The sequence below is a fragment of the Cornus florida genome, unplaced genomic scaffold (assembly GCF_030987335.1).
Source record: "Cornus florida cultivar Cherokee Brave unplaced genomic scaffold, ASM3098733v1 CherokeeBrave_3.0.0_Hap2_Chr05, whole genome shotgun sequence".
In the NCBI taxonomy this organism is placed as follows: domain Eukaryota; kingdom Viridiplantae; phylum Streptophyta; class Magnoliopsida; order Cornales; family Cornaceae; genus Cornus; species Cornus florida.
In genome coordinates, this window is record NW_026775575.1 from 59,714,944 (window position 1) to 59,734,703 (window position 19,760).

A 19,760-nucleotide genomic window follows, 5' to 3' on the forward strand; every position below is an offset into this window, starting at 1 on the left:
TTTAACTATTTAAATCGCACTCTATAATAAATCTAAAATTGCTGATTAAGTGATCTTCACAAATTCAGTTGCGATTTTGAATTTATTCTCAAATTTTTATGCTTGATCAACAATTTTAAGATTTTGTAGTCATATATATCAAATAAAAAAGAAGATTAGTTGTAACCTAAACACCATCACATAACATAGGAATGATTGTTGAGTGTCTTTGTCAAGCTTGTAAGTTATTTGAATGATCCTTTTTCAACAAACCTCACCTGATTTTCGTGGCATTCAATAATTCTCCCATTTTTTTTCCATTCTCAAAACTACTATTCAAAAATTCATATTCATAAAGCAAAGCAAAAGCAACTCATTTTTAAAAAGCAAAGCATCTCAATCTTCCACACACACACTTCCCTTTCCACTTACAGAGAAACAAGCAAACCCTAAAAATCAACAACCCAACAATCAACAACCCAACAATCATTATCACAAATTAAAGTCAATCTCTCTCTCAAATATCTTCCCTTTCCACTCACAAACAATCAAACCCTAAAAATCAACAGCCCAACAATCCTCATAAATTAAACTCTCTCCTCTCTCTCGCTCTCAAATTTCAGGAAAAACATAAAACCCTAAATAGGGACAAGTGTCGATGATGAAACAGTAATCTCTCTTTTCTCTCTCTACATATTCACACACACACACACACACACATATCATTATGTGTTCTCTAATTCAATTTCTCTCTCTCCTCTTTTAGATCCGAATCTTCGTCTTCATCCTCCTCGACAACCAGCGTCCATGTAACAGCGCTAGACGGCCTCGTCAATGTCAACTCTCTCTTCACCATCGCCGTCTTCGTCGGTCTCTCTCTCACCACGCCGGGCCAACGGAGCCTCGAGGACCGAGTGGACTGCGACGCAGACGTTACCGTCGCCAGGAAGCTCCTCGTGTTCGAGGTTGTTTCGTTCAGCTTCTTCCTCTTCTCCTCCCTTGTCGCGCAGGGTCTCAAGCTGGCCATCAATCTGTTGAACAGCAAGGACGTGGATGAGGCCTTTAGGGCACACATTAACCTCAAGGCCCTCAGATTTGGGATGCTGGCTTCGGCCTTTGGATCGGTCATGGGTTGCGTCTTCTTGATGCTTTCGATGGTCAATGTGATCGAGATTCGGTTGGGGATGTTGTCTTGTGGGAGCAAATCAACGATTCATGCCGTCGCCGCGCTGGTTATACTGGTTACATCTGCACTTTTGGTGTATATATCCACAGCTATATATGCTTTTCTGCACTAAGTGAAACTTCTGAGTACGTGTTTTGTATCTTATTGAATGCTCAATATGTAAAATATACTTTTGAGTGTGAAATTATGTGTAGGAATTGTGGTGCTTGGATGATGTTACTTATGGAAGATTTGGTCATTGATTGTCAAAAATTTTGCTCCTGATAACATTTAGTTGATACATGATGGATTAATTATAAGCAGATTACTATAAAGTAGCTGGGTCATGGTTATTCGGAGTATTCTAGTCTACATGAATAAAAATACTGGGTAAATCTTGATATTTGGCAATTTTAGGTTGAAATTCAGCTTATTAAATACTCAAGTAGCTACTGTTGGGATATAGCCATATGTTGGGGATGTATTTTAGATTATTTGTTATATGTAGCTAATTGAACCAATTTGGTTGAATATTGCTGCACAACTGGAGAAGGTCAGTTACATCTGCACTTTTGGTGTGTGTGTGTGTGTATTCTTTTCTGCGCTAAGCAAAACTTGTGAATACATGTTTTGCTCATATGTATCTTATTTAGTGCTAAAAACGTAAAATGTACTTTTATTGTGGTATTATTTGCAGGAAATGTGCTGTTTGGATGATGTTCCTTATGGAAGATTTGTCTTTGATTGTCTGTTAGACAAAACCTTTTGACTTCAATTGATGTTTAGCTATGTGCATTTGTCAAAATCTTTGCTCGTTGCAACATTTAGTTGAGACATGATGGATTAATATAAGCAGATTAACATGATGGATTAATATAAGCAGATTACTGTAAAGTGGCTGGGTCATTGGTTATATTCTAGTCTTTATGGATAAAATCTTGATATTTGGCAATATTATTGTATATCTTCTTCATCATTTAAGTGAAAACAAAAACCCTTGAGCTAGTCTGTGCTATACCCATGTCAAGGATTGCACCATGCTGATCATCAAACCCCAGGGGAAGTAATTTCAAAAGACTGTTTTATTGAGAGGTATTGCACTCCAATTGTTTTATTCTGCCATTAGCAATGATCGTTTCTTTTCCTTTTACTTCGTCTCTCTTATTTTAATAGACATGACATTTATTTGTTAAATTGACAATGGTTTGTGATTTTCTATGAAGCATGATCATGGATATAAGATTAAGGAAACCGCAAGATGTAAAGATGGGGATAGGACAAATTCCTAAAAGACTAGGATATGGATACCAAAAAAATGACAATTTACTTTATATATATATGCATATTGTATGAAGTATGTATAACAATTAAAATAATGTGCATCACTGCATCCATTTATAAAGTAAAATGTCATGTTATATATGTTACTACTAATATTCCTTTACCAAGAAATTACAAAGAAGCTGAGGGTTATATTGCGCTAAATTAATGTTCAAGACCTGGACGTGTCCCGAAGTATTCAAAGAGTAATGACTGTGTGACCTAAATATCTAAAAATGTATCATATGGGTGCTCAAAGTTAAAAAAAATTATGGATACGTTTAGAAAGTTCACGAGTATCGGCTAGTATCAGTATCTGATACATATATGATATAGATGTGTTTCCCCCAATACTCCAACATAAATATCCACATTTCAAAGGTGTTGATATTTGCTTTGGTAGATGATAACATGAGTAATAGTGGAAGAAGGTCTACAATTTTCTTTAGTCTGAGTGAAACATTACTTGTTCACTGAGAATTCAATTATTTGCTGCCCTACTGGAGAAGCTTAGTTACATATGCACTTTTGGTGTATATATCTACAGCTATCTATTCTATTCTCCTCTAAATGAAACTTGTGAGTACTTGTTTTGCTTATATGTATCTTATTTAGGGTTAAAAATGGTAAATGTACTTTTACTGTTAAACTATTTGCAGGAAATGTGCTGGTTGGATGTTGTTCCTTATGGAATATCTGTCTCTGATTGTCTGTTAGATAAAACCTTGTCTTCAAATGATGTTTAGCTGTGAGCTTTTTTATCAAAATCTTTGCTCCTGATAACATTTAGTTTAGACATGATGGATTATATAAGCAGAATTAATGTAAAGTAGTTGGGTCATGTTTATGTTCTAGTCTTTATGGATAAAAATACTGGGTAAATCTTGATATTTGGCAATATTATACACCCTTTTACATCTTCTACCTCATTTAAGTGAAAAAAAAGAAACCCTTGCTAGTCTACATTGTACCCTACCCTGTGATATACCCATTTCAGGGATTGCACTATGTTGATCATCAAACCCCAGGCGAAGGAATTTTCAACGGACTGTTTTATTGAGAGTTATTGTGCTCCAATTGTTTTCTTCTGCCATTAGCAATGATTGTTTCTTTTCGTTTTACTTTGTCTCTCTTATTTTAATAGACATGACATTTATTTGTTAAATTGGCAATGGTTTGTGTTACTCTATGAAGCATGAACATGGATATAGGATAAAGGAAACCAAAAGATATATAAAGATGGGGATAGGACAAATTCCTAAAAGAATAGGATATGGATACAAATTTATAGTTATATATTATATGTATATCGTATGAAGTATGTATAACAATTAAAATAGCTGCATCCATTTTTAAATTAAAATCACATGTTATAAATGTTGCTACTAATATTAACTTTGGACTAAACTAGATATAATATCTTCTCATTATTTCTCAATTTTTTTTTCGTTGAAAAATCTGAGTATTTAGAATTCTATACAAAAGTTATATTTTTAGGTTCAAGGCTTAGACATGTCATAAAGTATTCGAAGAGTCAAAGACTATTAACTTTGTGACCTTAGAAGTATCATATGGGTGCTCAAAGTTAAAAACAAAAAAACAAATATTATGGATACATTAGGAAGTCCACAAGTATCAAATAGTATCAATATCTGATTCAGGTATGATATAGATGTGTTTCCCCCAATATAAATATCCGCACTTCATAGGTGTTGATATTTGCTTTGGTAGATGATAACATGAGTAATGGTGGAAGAAGATCAAGAATTTTCTTTGGTCTGATTGAAACATTACTTGTTCATTGAGTATTTAATTATTTGTGTATGACTTGGTTAAATAAGAAATAGTATATGTTGGAATAGGAAAATATTATTTTTATTTTCCTTTTAATGGTTTTTGCAATTAGTATTGTCTTTATGTTGGAATAGTAGGATTAGGAATTTCCTTTCCTTTTCTTGTAAGCAGATTTTCCAGTTGGTTGTCTTTGTTGTTTAAGTAGACAGGTAAGATATGTTGGGACCATTTCGCAATGTCAGAGTGGGCAATCTTAGGACTTGTAAGGTTCCAAATACTTTTTGCGCTATAGGTTTGGACGTAGATTTTAACCAATCTGTGTCTTTATTTTCCTCATCAGTCTATCATCCTGTGTGAGTTAAAGCTGTGGCTGGCAGGTGCAAATTTTTTTTTTTTTTGGAGATGTTGGTCTGGAATTGTGACTCTTTGGAGGTGTATCATTATGTGACAGCTAGGAAGCACAGACACGCCTAAAAGGGCAAAGAATCCGTGTCGGGCACGGACACGCGCCGGACATGCCCTGGCACGTGTCGGACACGCCAAAAAACTGTCTGATTTTTTTATTTTTTTTATTTTATTTTATTTTTCAATATTTGGACACAGTGTGGACACGCCGTGGATATGTGTCTGACACGCGAGTCCCATTTTTTTTTTTTTTTTGTGATTAGTAAGGCACTTAGATAGGGATTTTAAGAAAGTTTTAGAAAGAAAGCTAGGTTGAAGTGTAACAATGAGGAGTTGTTTAATAGCTATCAATAATATGATGGTCATTACATAACTTCTTAAAAGTTGTTTTACAAAATAACTTTATATGTTCATTTTGTCTCTTTTTACTTTTCCCTCTTGTTTCCATGAAAATTTTCTCTTCTATGGATTCTTACTAACTAAGCCTAAATTCTTTTTCTAACAAAACCCTATCCTCTTTGTTTCTTTGTTTTCTCTTCTTTCTTAACTTTATTTCTATCATTCTCTCTTGCTTGCAAAGCACAATATATATATATGTATATATATATTTCATTATTAGGTTGATAAAAAATAATATTGCTCTTAATTTCTTAAAGTACAACATCATATATATAAAAATATAAATTTATTATTCGCCGTGTCCATATCCTATATTTTTAGGATGCCATGTCACCGTGTCTGTGTCTTGTCGTATGCGTGTCTATGCTTCTTAATGTGACAGGATATAAGTGGGTGAAGAGTTTGTTAATTTAATGGGAGACACTGGTCTGGGTAAGAGCCTTTCTGGTTCACCCATAATTGTGAGTATACACTAAGCTACTAGTACAAGGAATTATGGCCAATTACTTTCTCGTTGTGTTGCTGCTGATGAAATTCAAATTTTCTTTCTTAAACAATAGAGGTCTTTGTTTTTTTTTTTTTTTTTGCTTATGTGATGGTTTTTGTGGGAAGATTTTTCCCAAATCCCCCCACACTTGCACCAGATTTGTTTTGAATATGTGTTGTTAACATCTAGATATTGTTTGGGTACTTTTGTTGAGTCTGGTCTTTTTAGGCAAGGTTAAGTAAATACCCTTTTTTCCATAGTCAAGTTATTTGTATGCTTGGACGATTGGGGTAATTGGGTGGATGTAGGGAACAAGAAGATTATGCTCATGTTAGTTTGCGATTAGCCATGATTCCTAAGTTATGTGTCTAATTCACTAAACACTGCTTCGGTAGTCTTAACCATCTTTTTTTTGCTAAAACATCAACACAATCATCTTTTTGTCAGATGTTGCCCTTAGAGTTTTGTTCCTGCCTACCTTATTGATTGGTGGGTCTATAGTTTGCAAATATTATGAGTGTGTCTTTTTCTGTGTTACCTGCTTATAGTTTCATCCCTTATCCATCCCTAGAGACTGATGAATCCACAGAACATGTAGGACATGTATGGTAAATTCAGAAACAAACTCACCTCAACCTCTTTTGCAGCAGTGTGGAAATACCTCACATACTCCTGTAGCTATTTTCTGGGGAATGGAAAACTATCCTGTACCAAATGATGCACGCCCAAAAGATGTGGCTGGCAACATTGGAATGGCACTGCGGTCCTGCTGTCCATCTTAAGAGGGCTGCCGATGTTTTCTGCCTATGGGGATTTTAATGCCATCCCCAGGCTGCTAGGATAGGGCTGCCAGAGAACAGGTGTCAAATCATAGATGTCTTGTATGGGAGAAAGGATGCCACTTTTGACAAGGCCATCTGGTTGACCTCTCTCTTTGCTGTTAAAAACCCTCCATTGTCTATCATCATGCTGATCTTGGGTCGATGATTTTGCCTTTAAGGGCTTTCAGATTCAAGATTCCCGATGTTTCTACTCTAAGCCTCACCAGCTATGATAAGAGATGTGTTGTACCTTGTAGATATTGAAATGTATGCTTTTAGGAGGCATTTTCGGGAGCTTTTCTTTCTGTTTTATTGATCATATTTATTTGTTTGTTTTCCTTTTTTATACAGTGGACTTTGATCTTATCTGAGTCCGATTATATTTGTGCATACTGGAAATTGTGTTTGTGCATGCTCGTTACAGCGATCACAGGTGGGCATAGAATACATTCCAGATGGGATGATATAAACAGATGTAGAGCAATAAATTGTGGCAATATTATATAAACAATTGGCAGGGATTCTTCAAGGAGTTGGCGAAATTACCAATTTTGTGTATTCTCTAAGCCCTTATTACCCATTACTGCTCTATATAGAATGTGTATCTGATCAAAGAGATTGTGGATGCATGTCAGGTAAGTTTGGAGGTTGTCCCATGTGTCTCTCTCTCAGAGCCTCTTAGCCTTTGTCATGGAAGCAAAGGTGGCTTTTTTTCTCAAACTAATGCGAGTCTGCAGACAATACCGAAGAATATTTCAGTCTCTCTGCTTTTTATCTGTTACACTTGGGGAAAAATGACAACAATTTTGTGTTTCGAGGCAAAAAGTGGGGGGCTCGTCAATTTTTTGACAAAGGTATGGCTAGTTTCAATATGTTAAATCTTATTTAGAAAGATCTTCTGGTCTGTTTGAAGCAGTCTTTCTAGACATAAGAGAGGAAGGTAGTGGTGGTTTGGTTTTACCTTAATTTTCTTCCCTCTGGCTCGTGATCCTCTCATTGCCGAGGAGGCTTTATCTGCGAGAAAGTGTCTGTCGATGGGGCTATGAGAATACTATCATGGAAGGTGATTGTAAAAATGTTATGAACTTGATGCCCCAAGATGATCTGTTGGCAACTGTTATGGAAGATGTTCGATTCCTTCTTGCTAATCATGAAGGCTTCAAGCTTCAATGGGTTACTTGTTTGCTGTTCAGCAAACACAGTGGCTCACTTTATAGGGAGATGGGGATTTAAGAGTAATGTTTGGCCTCAATGGCTCTTCAATTTGTTTTCTGTTCCTCTTTCTTTTGTCAGTGAAAATTTTCTTTAGATGTAAATGGAATTCACAGGGCTACAGGACTCATGATCCATTAGTTATGGTGCAACATGTGATATTGATACCCAGGTGGTATTACAGTAATACATATTGAAATTATTTTGGAAACGAATCATTGAAAATTTTCGAGGACGAAGGCTTCTCTTCTCTTCTCTTGTACTACGGTCCCATCATTGAATAAGTAGAAGTATATTTATTTTAAAAAGTATCATTACTTGTTCGCATCGAATTAGTTTGATATTAAATTAAAAATAAATAAATAAATAAAAAATTAGTTTGATATTATCTCATCAATATATCATGAGCATGGAAGTATTTCTCCTTTCCAAAAATTGTTTTGTGTTATTGTAATGGGTTTCCGCACAACAACTTTATCCAAAATTTTAGTCTAAAGTAGAGAAGAGAAAAAAAAAAAAAAAAAATGAAGAAGTTAATCCGTAGTGTTATTGATTTATCCATTTATTATTTACTTTTCGCGTAAAATTTTCTTATAATATTTTCTTTCACATAAAATGTATATACAAAGATAATTTCCATATCCTGCACCCACCTCCCCATTTCAGTGAAAGAAAATATTATAAGAAATATATACAATGAAATATCATAATATTGATAAATTTATATATTAAGAAAATATTATAAGAAATATTAAGTGAAAGAAAATATTATAAGAAATATATACATAGATTTTCCAACAGTATGCGGAGTAATATGTATAAAGATAATTTCCATATCCATAGTCCACAGGGTTCAGTCTCTCTCTCCTGTGTAAAATTCTAGGGTTCAGTTCTTTCTCTCTCTAGAATGGACAATTTGCTTGCAAATTATGGCTCTTCCGACGACGAAGAGAAAGAACAAACGCAACCAAAACCAACAGTTTTTCCATCATTAACCACTCCCAACTTTAGCCAAGGTATCTCCAAGACCTCCATCTTCTCTTCTCTCCCACCTCCCAAATCTTCTCTCTTCAATTCTCTTCCGCCCCCAAAATCCAACCTCCTTAAACCAGCACAAACCCTAACCAATCTCGACCACCAAGAACGTGATGAAGAAGAAGACATCGGACAACAACAGCATCGACAAAACGTGAATTCGGAATCTGCCTCTCAATTTGGTAAAAAAACCTCTAAACACTCCTCTTTGTTCTCTTCCCTTCCACCTCCGAAAACTCAACAGTTAGATTCAGAGCCACCTCAGTCTTCCCCTTTTTTCTCTTCCCTTCCACCGCCGAAGTTGCACAACTCGGATTCACGAGCACCCTTAGATCACTCTTCTTCTTCTTCAGTCAGCAATACCAAAAGGATCGTTCAATTCAAGCTTCCAATAAACCCATTTTTGAGGAAGTCCAGCAAAAGTGATGACGAAGACGACGATGAGGAGGAGGAAAAAGAAAGGAAAAGGTCTAAGGAATTTATTCAGACACCCACTGTGAAATCTTTTCTGTCGAGTATACCGGTGCCCAAGAATTCGGTGACACTGGGCGCCCTTCCCTCCGCATTGGGTTCGGGGAGAAGATCAATTCTGGAAGCAGATGTACCGGCATCGAATTATAAAGCTGTTGCAACTGAAAAGGAAATGAGGGTTGATTCGAACGTTGAAAACTATGCGAGCCAATGGGTTGATAAGTCATCCTCAAATTCGTTAGGAACTGCGGGTGATCAGTCAGAATATACAGTTGCAGCTGGTGGTGGTGATCCTTCAAATTTGGTTTCAGCCAGTGAAAACTATGTAAACTATGACACATATGGTGGCTATGGAAATTCTGGTAACTATGGGCATTATGAGAGTAATTGGGTTGATGGGTCAGCGACAACTGCTGCTTCAGATGTGTCAGGAATACCTGAATATGCAATGAAAGTGCCAGGGAAGAGAGGGAGGATGGAGGTTCCTCAAGAAATAGTTGAGGTGAAGCAGGATGAGTTGATTAAAAATCGACCTCGGGAGGATCAGGTCAAGTTAACTGGAATCGCTTTTGGGCCCTCTTACCAGGTACCTAAAGAAACATCATTCGGTTCTTTGATTTTGTCTGCTGAACTTAATTTTTCTGGGATTCATCATTCATGGTATTATGACATTCTTAGGCATAAGCATGCTCTTAAATTCTATTTGGTATTTGGCAACGTTAATATTTTTGTACAGCTACAATTTTCCGGTTTCTTTTTGGATGATAATAGATATAACATATGATACAATTTTTGGGTTTCTTGTTGGATGATAATGGATATGATATTTGATTATTCGATAAGATCTGAACTAATTACCACAGTATAGGCTTGTTTATCTTGTCAGTATATTATATACACACACACATAGTTGTCTAGATGATAAGATGCAATTAGTCTGTTGCTAAGTTATTCAAGGAAGAACTAAATGTTGTGAACATTATAAATCTGTGATTTGTTTATTTATTTATTTTTCTTTTTGATCTTTCAAATTTGAGGAAATGGCACTTGACAGAATAGAAAGGCAAAAAATGCTATCGTTGAGAGATTGCAAGCACTTCTGATATTTGAGCTCATTGAATTGGGATAAGGGAAAAAGTTGTAGCTATTCCATGTGTAGTTATAGTTGGGAGGGGCAACATTTGCTGAATCAAGTTCATATTTTTAGAGTCCTAAACCAATACTATGATTTTTCTGTGGTATTGGTTTTATGATATAAACCAATATCACATAAGGCAAGGATGATGATGGTAATGATTGGATTTATGATATAAACGAACAAGAACTGAGAATGTTAATTTTGCCACACATTGACCAACTTCGGATGGTCCAATTTTCTAGTCATGACAAGATTAGATGTTTAGTTGAATTAAATTATGCAGATCTGCGTTGTCAATAAGCAAGTCAGCTCTGGGATGCCTGACCAGAGTTCAAGTATCCAAATTAAGGTGAAAATGCAATAAAGTGGCCAGGTAGCAAAAAAGTTTTTTACTGATGGCAAAGGCAAGTATGCTTGGTGTTAGGAGTTCTCTAGAATTATACTGCCAAAGTAGATCATTATAAGTTTTTCTGGGATGGGTTAGATGAAAAAGTTTTCCTTCCTTGAATAGCTCTCAAGGAAGTTATGAGAGTGTTGGAGGAGAGTGGATGTCTGACAAGGTTAGAAAATCTTTTGGAGTAGGGTTATGGAAAATGATTAGAGAAGGACAGGACCATGAAGAATGTTGGCTTCTTAGCAGGGAGTGGTCTGAAGGTGTAAGTTAATATAATGCTTGGTTTGGGAGTGTTCTACTTAATTTTTCTCATCAGATCTATTCCTTATATGTTGATAAAGATGGTTATGTATTAGATAATGTGAACAGGTTTAAGATCCCTCCTTCTCAAGGATGGTGCACAATTGAAAGTTGGAATGGAGGATACTCCTTTTTCAGATCTCTCTTTGATATATCTTATATGGCTTCTCTTTTGAATGGTAGTGAAGATAGATGGAGGTGGATGGCTTCCATGAGTGGCAATTTCTAGGTGAGGTTCAATTATAAAAAGCTATGTGATCTGTATTAGGATATTTTACAGTACTATCTAAGGTTGCCTTCCTTTGATGGATATACTCTTGGGAGAAATTGATAATTTAGTCGGATGGTATCTACTAAATTGGAGTTGCTTGCGTAGAACATAGAATTTGTAAATAATCTCCTTCTGTATTTCCTAATGGCCAGATATATTTGGAGTAGGTTTCTGTGCTTGGGATTAGGCCTATTGTTGGATTAAATGTGAACAAATCTGATCAATCAAGTTTGTGTGGGTTTCTAATCCGTTGACACATTAAAGGTCTAATCTAACTAATTTAACTACTAAATCGACCAAATCTAAAACAAAGAGTGATTTGATCGGTTAGTAATCCAATCTAGCTAGGAAATCAATACATTTATATAATTGTTAATATGATTAATCTCAGTCAGCAGAACATCACATAACTAGTTGTTAAACCAATAGATGTGAATATGTCTTGAGGTTTGGTGTTTACTAAACCACTTCTAGTGGCTTCTCTACTGATCTAAAACTTTCACTCCATTGCTTCACGGCCACCTCCTATTTCTTTTGTTGTAGTAATGTCAATGCTTCTTGTCTCCTGTAATGTCGCATGAAAGCGGTGGTTGACGTGGTTCAAAAGAAGCATGAGATCAAAGATGCAATTGTAATAGATGAAATTCAGGTTAGGATATTAGAGATTCTAAATCAATAGATGAAATTTGGGTTTTCATTTTCATTTGTATCACTATTTTTCCTCTCTCTCTCTCTCTCTCTCTTTGAATGACTAACAATTGTTAAATTAAGGTCAATAGCATTAATTTTAAACTCTATCTCCATCTCTTTTCTTGATTTTTTTTAATAGCATTAATTTTTAACTCTATTATATTTGGTTGTAAATCTTGTTCAATTTTAAGAGGATTTTGCTTTTCAAAATTCTTCCACTGGTTAGCTAACACTCATAGGAGGAGTAATCATATAGGAAGAATTTGGGTGGATGGTGAGGAGTTGTGGAGAGAGGAAGAGGTGCGTAACGGTATTGTTTCCTTTTATCAGAAGCTTTATACCGAGCCTTTAGTTTGGAGGCCTAGACTTGATGGTCTCCATTTTGAAGCTATTTCTGAGTTTGATAGAGATAGGATTGAGAATCCTTTCATTGACGAAGAAGTCCTCAAAGCTTTATCAAGTTGTAATGGGGACAAAGCTCCGGGACCTGATGGCTTTACCATGCAATTTTTGATGGAAAGTTGAGCGGTTGTAAGAAATGAGGTAATGGGTACTTTTCAAGAGTTTCATTCTTTTGGCGTCTTTGAGAAGTCGCTTAATGCTTCATTCATTGCCCTTATCCCAAAAAAGGGAGGCGCTTCAGATATAAAGGATTTTCGTCCTATCAGTTTGGTGGGCTATATTTACAAACTTATTGCTAAGTTGCTTGCTTTAAGGATGAGGGAAGTAATGGATGGGATTTTTTCGGATTCCCAGAATGCTTTTGTTGGCGGACAACAAATTCTTGATTCAGTTTTTATTGCTGGTGAATGTGTAGACTCCAGATTGCAGAGTGGTATTCCTGGAGTTTTATGCAAACTTGATATTGAGAAAGCATATGATCATGTGAATTGGAATTTCCTACTCTATTTGTTACAAAGAATGGGGTTTGTAAGTAAATGGAGGAAGTGGATTGAGACCTATGTTTCATCTGTCAAGTTTTCAATTCTTGTGAATGGTTCTCCTGCTGGTTTCTTCGGTTGTTCTCGGGGTATAAGACAAGTAGATCCTTTGTCATCTTTCCTTTTTCTTGTTGTTATGGAGGGGTTAAGTAGACTTATGCGCAGGGCAGAGGACCTTGGTTTTATAAAGGGATTCAGGGTGGGCAGAGATTTAGTCCATCAGATGGAGATTTCTTATTTACTCTTTGCAGATGATACTCTGGTTTTCTATGATGCTGATGTGTCTCAACTTCGATACTTAAGGTGTGTATTGACTTGTTTTCAGGCAGTCTCCGGGCTAAAGGTCAATGTGGCTAAAAGTGTGCTTGTCCCAGTAGGGAATGTTCAGGATATTACCTCTTTAGTTGCAGTACTTGGATGCAGGGTGAGCTCATTCCCTATTCCTTATTTGGGTTTGCCCCTAGGGGTCTCTTCAAGGTTAGTGGGGAGTTGGGATTCCGTGATTGACAGGTATGCGAAGAGATTGGCAGGATTAAAGATGCAAATACTTGTCAAAAGGGGGTAAAGTTACTCTTATCAAGAGTACATTATCGAGCCTGCCCACTTATTTTCTTTCTATGTTCCAAATCCCTTGTTCCGTTGCAGATAGGATTGAAAAAATTCAAAGGGATTTCCTCTGGGGAGGAAAGGGCGATGAGTTCAAGTACCACCTTGTCAGATGGGAGAAAGTTTGTAAGCCTGTGAAATTGGGTGGACTTGGAATAAGACGTTTACTTCCTTTCAATCAAGCTCTCCTGGGTAAATGGCTATGGAGATATGGGTGGGAAAGACATCATCCATGGCGCAGGTTAGTCTCTTATCGGTTTGGGGAAGAGGCTGGAGATTGGTCTACACGTCCGGTTACCCTGGTGGGAGGAGTAGGGATGTGGAAGGCTATTCGGAAGGGATGTGATGTTTTTTCGGCTCATATTAGATTCAAACTCCGTGATGGTCGTTGCATTCGGTTTTGGGAAGATCTCTGGTGTGGGGATCAGCCACTTTCTCGTACATTTCCTAGATTATTCAGTATTGCTATTGATAAACACGCCTACGTAGTTGACAGTTATCGGCTTGATAGCAGCGGGATTACGTGGGATGTGCATTTTCGGTGCTTTTTTCAGGATTGGGAGATGGACGAGGTATGTGTTTTTCTGGATCTTCTGTATCAGCAGGAGGGCGTTGGTAGAGGTAATGATGTTTTAATTTGGGCTCCTTCCTCCCACGGTCGCTTCGAAGTTAGATCCTTATTCTTATGTTTGTCAAATTTTGTTAATCGAGACTTCCCATGGAAAATTATTTGGCGGTCTTTGGCTCCAACTAGGGTGGCTTTCTTTGTTTGGACCGCTATGTGGGGAAAGATTCTGACAATTGATAACTTGAGGAAAAGGGGTAATTGCATCGTTAATCCATGTTGTCTATGCAAGGATGATGAGGAGTCCGTTGATCACCTCCTTTTGCATTGCTCTGTGTCGAACGACTGTTGGAATCTTATTGTTGGGTTGTTTTGGAGAATTGTATCACATTGTGTATGGTGGTGCATTTGGAAGGAGAGAAATTGCAGAATGTTCGAAGGGAAAGAGTCGCCCACGGCAATGGTCAAACTTTACATTCTTCGTTCTCTTTTCAATTATGTGAAGGGGAGCTTTTGTTCTTCTTCTGATGATTTAATTACTTCTTTTGGGCCTTAGCCCCTGTTCCACTTTTGTAATTGGGACGCGTTCTCCTTTTGAACGCCTTTTTTAATATTATTTTTACTAATCAAAAAAAAAAAAAAAAAAATTATCAAATTGGCTCATATTATTGGATTGGTGATTCAATAATTAATGGAAACAAGTTTGCATTGACCTTCTGCTGATCATTTAGATTAAGTTAGGGTCCATGGTGGTCCTGTTCAAACTGTCTGAATCGAATCAAACTAGCTATACTGTTTGGTCTGATTGTAGGGATCAATAGTTGAATATTGATTCCAAAATTTTGAAATCAGTTCCAAAATAATTGAACTGCCAGGATTGATTTGATTCCCAGTTGAGGGGCCTAAAAACCGAACCAATTCAAACTGGTTGGTAATGTTTATCACCATAGGCTTTTGCACATATCAAATCAAGGTTTTATACATGTTAGGGTCCATATAAGGCTTGATCTTTGGTTAGGCCTAGTTACTCTTAGGTTGTCTTTTTAGGCAAGTCCAATCTGTAAAATTGAACCGGTCTAAACCATTTTTATTTGGTTTGAATTGATTTGGTTTAGGTAAGTCTATCAATTCGGGTTGGTTTTCTTTTGGGAGGAATCCTTGGATTGATTTTGGTTTTGATTTACCTTTTAATTCGAATCAAACCGAATTTGTGCATCCGCACATTACTAGATAGGGTACAATTAGAATTAGAACTATCTCTTAACAATTGGATTTGAATCATTTAATGGCTTATTTGGAATCCACAAGATGATATCGAGCTCTATGAGGGGACACATTGGTGTCTGTGACTCTATAAGTGGGCTAAGTAACAAGGATTGAAATTTGTGTTGAATGCTGGCTACACTTTGGCTCTTTTAGTTTATGTGAAAGAGAGAGAAATAAGAGGTTATTTGAGGGGAGGAGGCATCAGGTTACTAGTTAAACTAGATGATGCTAAGTTCTTTGCTTCTCTTTTTCTTTTTGTCTTTTTTCTTGTGGGGTGGAAGATGATGGGAGGCAGTTTTTTTTTTTCTTTGTTGGTGGGGGTGGTTTTTATGTTGGTTTCTTGAGTGATGACTTTAGATTTACGCAGCCTTACCTCCACATGCGGAGAGGCTGTTTCCTTATTTCGAACTTGTGACCTCCAAATACAATGGAGCAACCTTACCGTTGCACAATGGGAATAGCATTAGAAGTTTATAGAACTGTGGTTACATTTAAAAACATAAAATGAGACCCATTAGCTACAATGATAAAACCAAAAGTTAGTAAATAAATTATATTCAATGTAGTGCAATGCTGCAAACGCTTACATGGTGATAACAACAGTGGGGAATCAAAAAGGTGCTAGCATGCAAAAGGAAAACCTTGACGATCATATATTTGTGAGAGATATTGATGCAGCAATTCATTATATTTTATTGTTACGTGTTCGGGAGGCACACCAATTTGTTTGTCTTAAGAATTCTCAAATTTTGCAGTTAAATTAGTCATTACTGTTAAAAGTCTCAAGTTAAACAAAGGATTTGAAGATCATTGATATAATTATTATATAATATTTTGGAATTACAAGTTCCTGATTTAGTAATTGTAGAAATATCTTCTCTGAGTCTATTACACATGGAATTGAAAACAAGAAACACTCTCATAAATATCTGTCTACTTTTTATTTTCAAAGTGCATTCCAAAAAAATAATCAACATGCACATTTATGCATTCATGCATATCTATGTGTGCTTACATTTTGGTAGGGATGTGGACACCTGATATAGGACAAGAAAGCAGCCTTAAATAGCTAAGAACTCAAAGAATTCAGGGTCGGAAAGTTCTAACTACTAGGGTTGAAATTTGGAGGTTTGATAGTAGAAATGTAGGAAATCAAGGAGAATATAATAAGAGCTGGCATCACACCAACAGGGCCAGAGAAACAGATTATTGTTCAAGAGAGAGAAAGGATTTGAAAATAAGAAAAAGCCTATTGGCATCACACCAATAGAAAACAAAAACTTATTGGAATCACTCCAACAGGGCCTAGGTATCACACCTAGAGAAGGCCTCACATCGTCAAAATTTTTTAATCACTCACAAAGAAATCTTAAAAGATATTTTGATTCATTCATTGACTGATTCACCAAGATTACATTCTACCCCTTTTATAGCATCTTATGAGCCTTCAATTACCCCTAATTGAGGCAATCAATACTTGACTCTAACATAATAAAAGTAATCACCCCGTAATTGAGGTAATCAATATTTGACTCTAGGATTACCTCATAATTGAGGCAATCAATTGACCGTTGGATTACCCCATAATTAAGGTAATCAATACTTACCAAATAGTATAATTAAAGTAACAAAAAGTTGACCAAATCTCCCAATTATTCAAACTCCATGTGGACCCATATTATAGCCTATGCCAGCTCGAATCTTAGAATCCTCCTTTTGGCACCTTTTATACACCTTTAAAGATTTCTGACATTGATCTCCATCGACACCCCCACACTAGGGTATAAATAAACCAACATAAAGTAATTAAAGATAATTAGAATATTTTACAAGTAAGATAAAATAGAAAGGGGGAAAAAAAAAAAAAAAAAGGGAACTAAATGAATCATAATCACTGGGCGACTGGGCCACAACCAATCTTCACTCTTCTCACTTGATGGTGGAGGAGCCAAAAGTGCATCTAGTTATTGATGTAGGATTTGTGAACATATGGAGTAAACAAATGAAAGAGCCTTGCAAATAGTTTGACTAATATCTTACTTCATGTTACACAAGATTCTCCTCAGAATGGGGTTCTAATGACTGTCCTCAGAAAGGGGTTCCCGTGATTGATCTACTAATGTGAACTTAATAGAAAAATCTTGCAAACTATTGACTGATGTCTTTCCACTCATATTGACAAGAAATTTTCTCAGAAGAGTTTCAACGTTTGAATGGTGTATAGTTCACTGGTTTCATTAGAATGGTGATACATCGGATCTCTGAGGAGAAAGGTCATGGTAACCTGCAAAATATGTTCTATTGCAGCTATTTGGAGAGAAGAAACAGATGGATTTTTTAAGTTCAGTAAATTTATATGCTTCTTGTGGGAATCATGATTTAGTTGTTTTCGATTATTTCCCTTGGTCTGAACTATGAGTGAATTCTCTTTAGCTCCGTTTGATTCTTTCAAGAATGGAAGATACGTTTGAGCATGCTTTTGTCAGCTACAGTATGCAGACTGTTTGTATACCGAGTATAATTAGGTTAATTTATTTGATACTATAGAAGCAAAGAAAGTCATGTCTCCTCATGCTTCTTGGTAATGACAGATAGGACCTCTGGTAAGTCTTTCTGTAATCTTATAAATCGTTCTGCATGACGATTTACACAAAGTTCATCATGTTTCATTTTGTAGAAGAGTTGTAGCACTCGAGGACATGATTTATATGCTTAATGTAAGTTCATAACAGGGAAATAGAAGAGTTCCTTTAGTTTTATTTATTATTTTATTTATTTTTGTTTTAGAACCAATTTGCTGATATTTTCTTCAAATTGCTTGAACCAAAATTGCCTGTAAAGGCTTGAAGTCGTGCCTAAGACAGCGACGACTTGGCTGAGTTGTCTTTTTTAACTAGTTGCCAAACAAAATGCAATGCCATACACATTAGTTAAGATGATGATATACACACATTAACTTATGTCTTGCGCATCTTACCCGAGATGACACCATATCGCTTAGCATCCACGAGAAGTCTCGTGGTACTGCAATGAGATAGCCTGCATAACATTGTCTCACCATCTATCTACAAAAGCTACAAAAGGAGTATTATTGTCCTAAGATGCATGATACAAACATGGGACATAAACAAAACACAACATTACACGTTGGCATGCCAAATCTTAAAAAGGTAGGGCAAGGACATGGCGAGGAGACTGCAATAGAATATGTCTCCAAGGGTGAATTGCCATGCTATTTATTCTTGACCCATCAGAAAGAAATCATTGTGTTGCGTCTCTAGTAAGAAAGCTACTATTCCTTTCAGTAGAGTTGTGTTGCTAGGCTCCTCTAAATCAGTTGCATCCCCATCTCTATGTGATATCTTCAAGGGACGTTTAGGGAGTTAATTACCAGTAATGTAACGCCCCCGAGAATGGGACCGTCAAAAAACATATTCTTGATCTGATTTGCTTTAGTTTGGTGTAGAACCACAACTTGAAAATGGCTCCTAAAGCTAACTACTAGTCTACTTGCCATAGCTATGTTCATTTTGGGGTACTAGCATTGCATAATTGAATTTTGTAGTGGGAATGAGGGAATTGACTTTAACACTTCACTCTCAGCCCTCTCAGCGTAACCATTCTGAGGAGAGCTCAGGAAAGATCTATTCATATCAGTCCTGTAAGATTGTGCATTGGGCCATTTCTCGTTGTGTCCGTCCATTGGAGTTGAAAGCATCAATATATGTAACCATGCATCCTAATACAAGATTAGTTTCTAATGTTTATCAGCAATAATGAAAATGAGAGAAATAATTTATATAGAAATTCATGAATTTTTTATCCTAAAAAACAATGGAACTCAGTTCCTCAATATATATCCAATCTAGATATTATTATTTGATTGATGTTTTAACTTGAGGGTAGACCCTATATTTACTTTGATTAATGTATGTGTTGACATTGTTCTATTTTTTCATTTATTTATATTTATGATGGATGCATTTACAATATTTGCATGTCATTCACAGCCTGTCTCAACAAAGGGTAAGCCTTCAAAGCTGCAGAAGAGGAAACATCAGATTGGTTCACTATTCTTTGATATGAAGCAGAAGGAGATGGAACTTGCTGAACGACGCTCCAAAGGATTCCTTACCAAAGCTGAAACACAAGCCAAGTATGGATGGTGACTTTGAGATACATATATTGTGGTTGTACTTTGTGTGACTGCCGGTTAAGAAACGAGAAAGGACCAGTAAAAAGTGGTCTCCTGAATGTAAATTATCTTGTATTGTTTTCAAGTTGATCAATTTTTTTCAAACCAGGATTAGCCCTACTCTCTTATCATGTGCTGTTTTTGAATTTCCTTATCATAAGCTAATGGATTATACTTTTAAATGATGGGGAACTATTTGTTGTTCCTAAGTTGAAAGTTTAGGACCTATTACACTTTTAAATCAAGCGAATGCGTGAAGCCACCCAGATTGTGTGGTTAATGATGCCATTTTCCATGCATTGCAAT

At 36.2% G+C, this 19,760-nt stretch overlaps 2 protein-coding genes across 3 annotated transcripts; both read left to right on the forward strand.

Moving 5' to 3' along the window:
* The first annotated feature begins 316 nt into the window (after positions 1 to 316).
* Positions 317 to 1,417, forward strand: LOC132306582 (uncharacterized). Its single transcript, XM_059804022.1, has 2 exons — positions 317 to 648; positions 746 to 1,417. The coding sequence occupies exons 1-2, from the start codon at positions 638 to 640 to the stop codon at positions 1,275 to 1,277; spliced, it is 543 nt and encodes a 180-aa protein (XP_059660005.1). The 5' UTR covers positions 317 to 637; the 3' UTR covers positions 1,278 to 1,417.
* Positions 1,418 to 8,418: 7,001 nt separating this feature from the next.
* Positions 8,419 to 19,636, forward strand: LOC132306580 (uncharacterized). Of its 2 annotated transcripts, none has more exons than XM_059804020.1 (2): positions 8,419 to 9,674; positions 11,059 to 11,148. In XM_059804020.1, the coding sequence occupies exons 1-2, from the start codon at positions 8,490 to 8,492 to the stop codon at positions 11,068 to 11,070; spliced, it is 1,197 nt and encodes a 398-aa protein (XP_059660003.1). In that variant the 5' UTR covers positions 8,419 to 8,489; the 3' UTR covers positions 11,071 to 11,148. The 2 variants fall into 2 exon arrangements, with proteins under 2 accessions (XP_059660003.1, XP_059660002.1); XM_059804019.1 differs by lacking the exon at positions 11,059 to 11,148 and adding an exon at positions 19,270 to 19,636 and having other exon boundaries at positions 8,420 to 9,674.
* The last annotated feature ends 124 nt before the right edge of the window (positions 19,637 to 19,760 follow it).

Excerpts from the sequence above, each read along its gene's own strand:
- LOC132306580 (XM_059804019.1), top strand. The coding sequence starts at position 8,490 with ATGGACAATTTGCTTGCAAATTATGGCTCTTCCGACGACGAAGAGAAA. Across the intron at positions 9,675-19,269 it reads CTTTTGGGCCCTCTTACCAG|CCTGTCTCAACAAAGGGTAA; the intron begins GTACCTAAAGAA and ends TGTCATTCACAG.